This window comes from Colobus angolensis, unplaced genomic scaffold, assembly GCF_000951035.1.
Source record: "Colobus angolensis palliatus isolate OR3802 unplaced genomic scaffold, Cang.pa_1.0 Scaffold260, whole genome shotgun sequence".
NCBI classification, from domain to species: domain Eukaryota; kingdom Metazoa; phylum Chordata; class Mammalia; order Primates; family Cercopithecidae; genus Colobus; species Colobus angolensis.
The window spans coordinates 440,212-441,123 of record NW_012115822.1 but is presented as its reverse complement, the minus strand read 5'-3'; the positions used below and the strand labels follow the sequence as shown (position 1 = coordinate 441,123).

The 912-nt window shown below is 68.9% G+C and overlaps 1 protein-coding gene across 1 annotated transcript in view; it reads left to right on the top strand.

Annotated features, from left to right (window-relative positions):
- Positions 1 to 114: 114 nt before the first annotated feature.
- The window catches only part of TMEM191C (transmembrane protein 191C), a 6,753-nt gene continuing 5,955 nt past the window's right edge, over positions 115 to 912 (top strand). Inside the window, exons 1-4 of the mRNA XM_011947330.1 lie at positions 115 to 354; positions 452 to 535; positions 638 to 702; positions 782 to 883. Coding sequence (XP_011802720.1) covers positions 115 to 354; positions 452 to 535; positions 638 to 702; positions 782 to 883 — 491 coding nt within the window. The remainder of the gene's footprint in view (positions 355 to 451; positions 536 to 637; positions 703 to 781; positions 884 to 912) is intronic.

Sequence of the window (912 nt, the reverse complement as noted above, 5' to 3'; positions counted from 1 at the left end):
CATGAGCGGGGCCATGACCACCTGTGGTGTAGCTTACGGCAGGCCCTGGCGGCGTGGACTGGGCGGGGATGTGGGCGGAGCATAACCGCATGGGGCGGGGCCCTGAAGGCTAGAATGGGGCGGAGCGCGGAGGGGGCGGGGCCATGGCTAACTGGGGCATTGCTTACGACGGGTCTTGAGGACGTGGGCAGGGTCATGGTCGCCTGGGGGTGGGCGCTGAGGGCCACGGGCGGGGCCCGGAGGGGCAGCGGGGTGTCGGCCTGCGGACCTCCTGACATTCCCTGGGTCCTTCTCAAGAATGAACTGGAGCTGGCGGAGACCAAGTGCGCCTTGCAGGAGGAGAAACTGCAGCAGGTGAGAGCAGAAGTGGGTTTTGTTGGAGGGTCGGCTTTCGAGTGTGGGTGGGGAAGGGCGTGTCTCCCCGGAGTGTAACCCAGGTGTCCACACCCAGGGCGCGCTGCAGACAGCTGAGGCCTGGGCCATATTCCAGGAGCAGACCGTAGTCCTGCAGGTGCGGCCCCACTCGGACGCCAAGGTGCCTCCCGCCTCTCCTCCCCCAGACCTGGGGCGGCAGGTCTCCCAAGCCGCCGCCAGGACGCCTCCCCGAGGCCTCAGTCCGCACTCTCATCCGCTCCAGGAGGTGCAGGTGAAGGTGATGGAGGCTGCGGAGGAGCTGGACGCCTGGCAGAGTGGCCGGGAACCGTAAGGGAGTTGGGCCTGCGGGCGCGGCGGGGCACTGTGGGGCCGGGCCAGGCTCCCACTTACATGCCTGTCCCCGCAGGTGTGACGGACAGCTTCGCGGAGTGCAGTACAGCACCGAGTCGCTCATGGAGGAGATGGCCAGGGCGGACCGAGTGAGCGCCTGCACGGGTCCGGGCGGGGCGGGCTGGAGCGGGACACCCCTCCCCATCC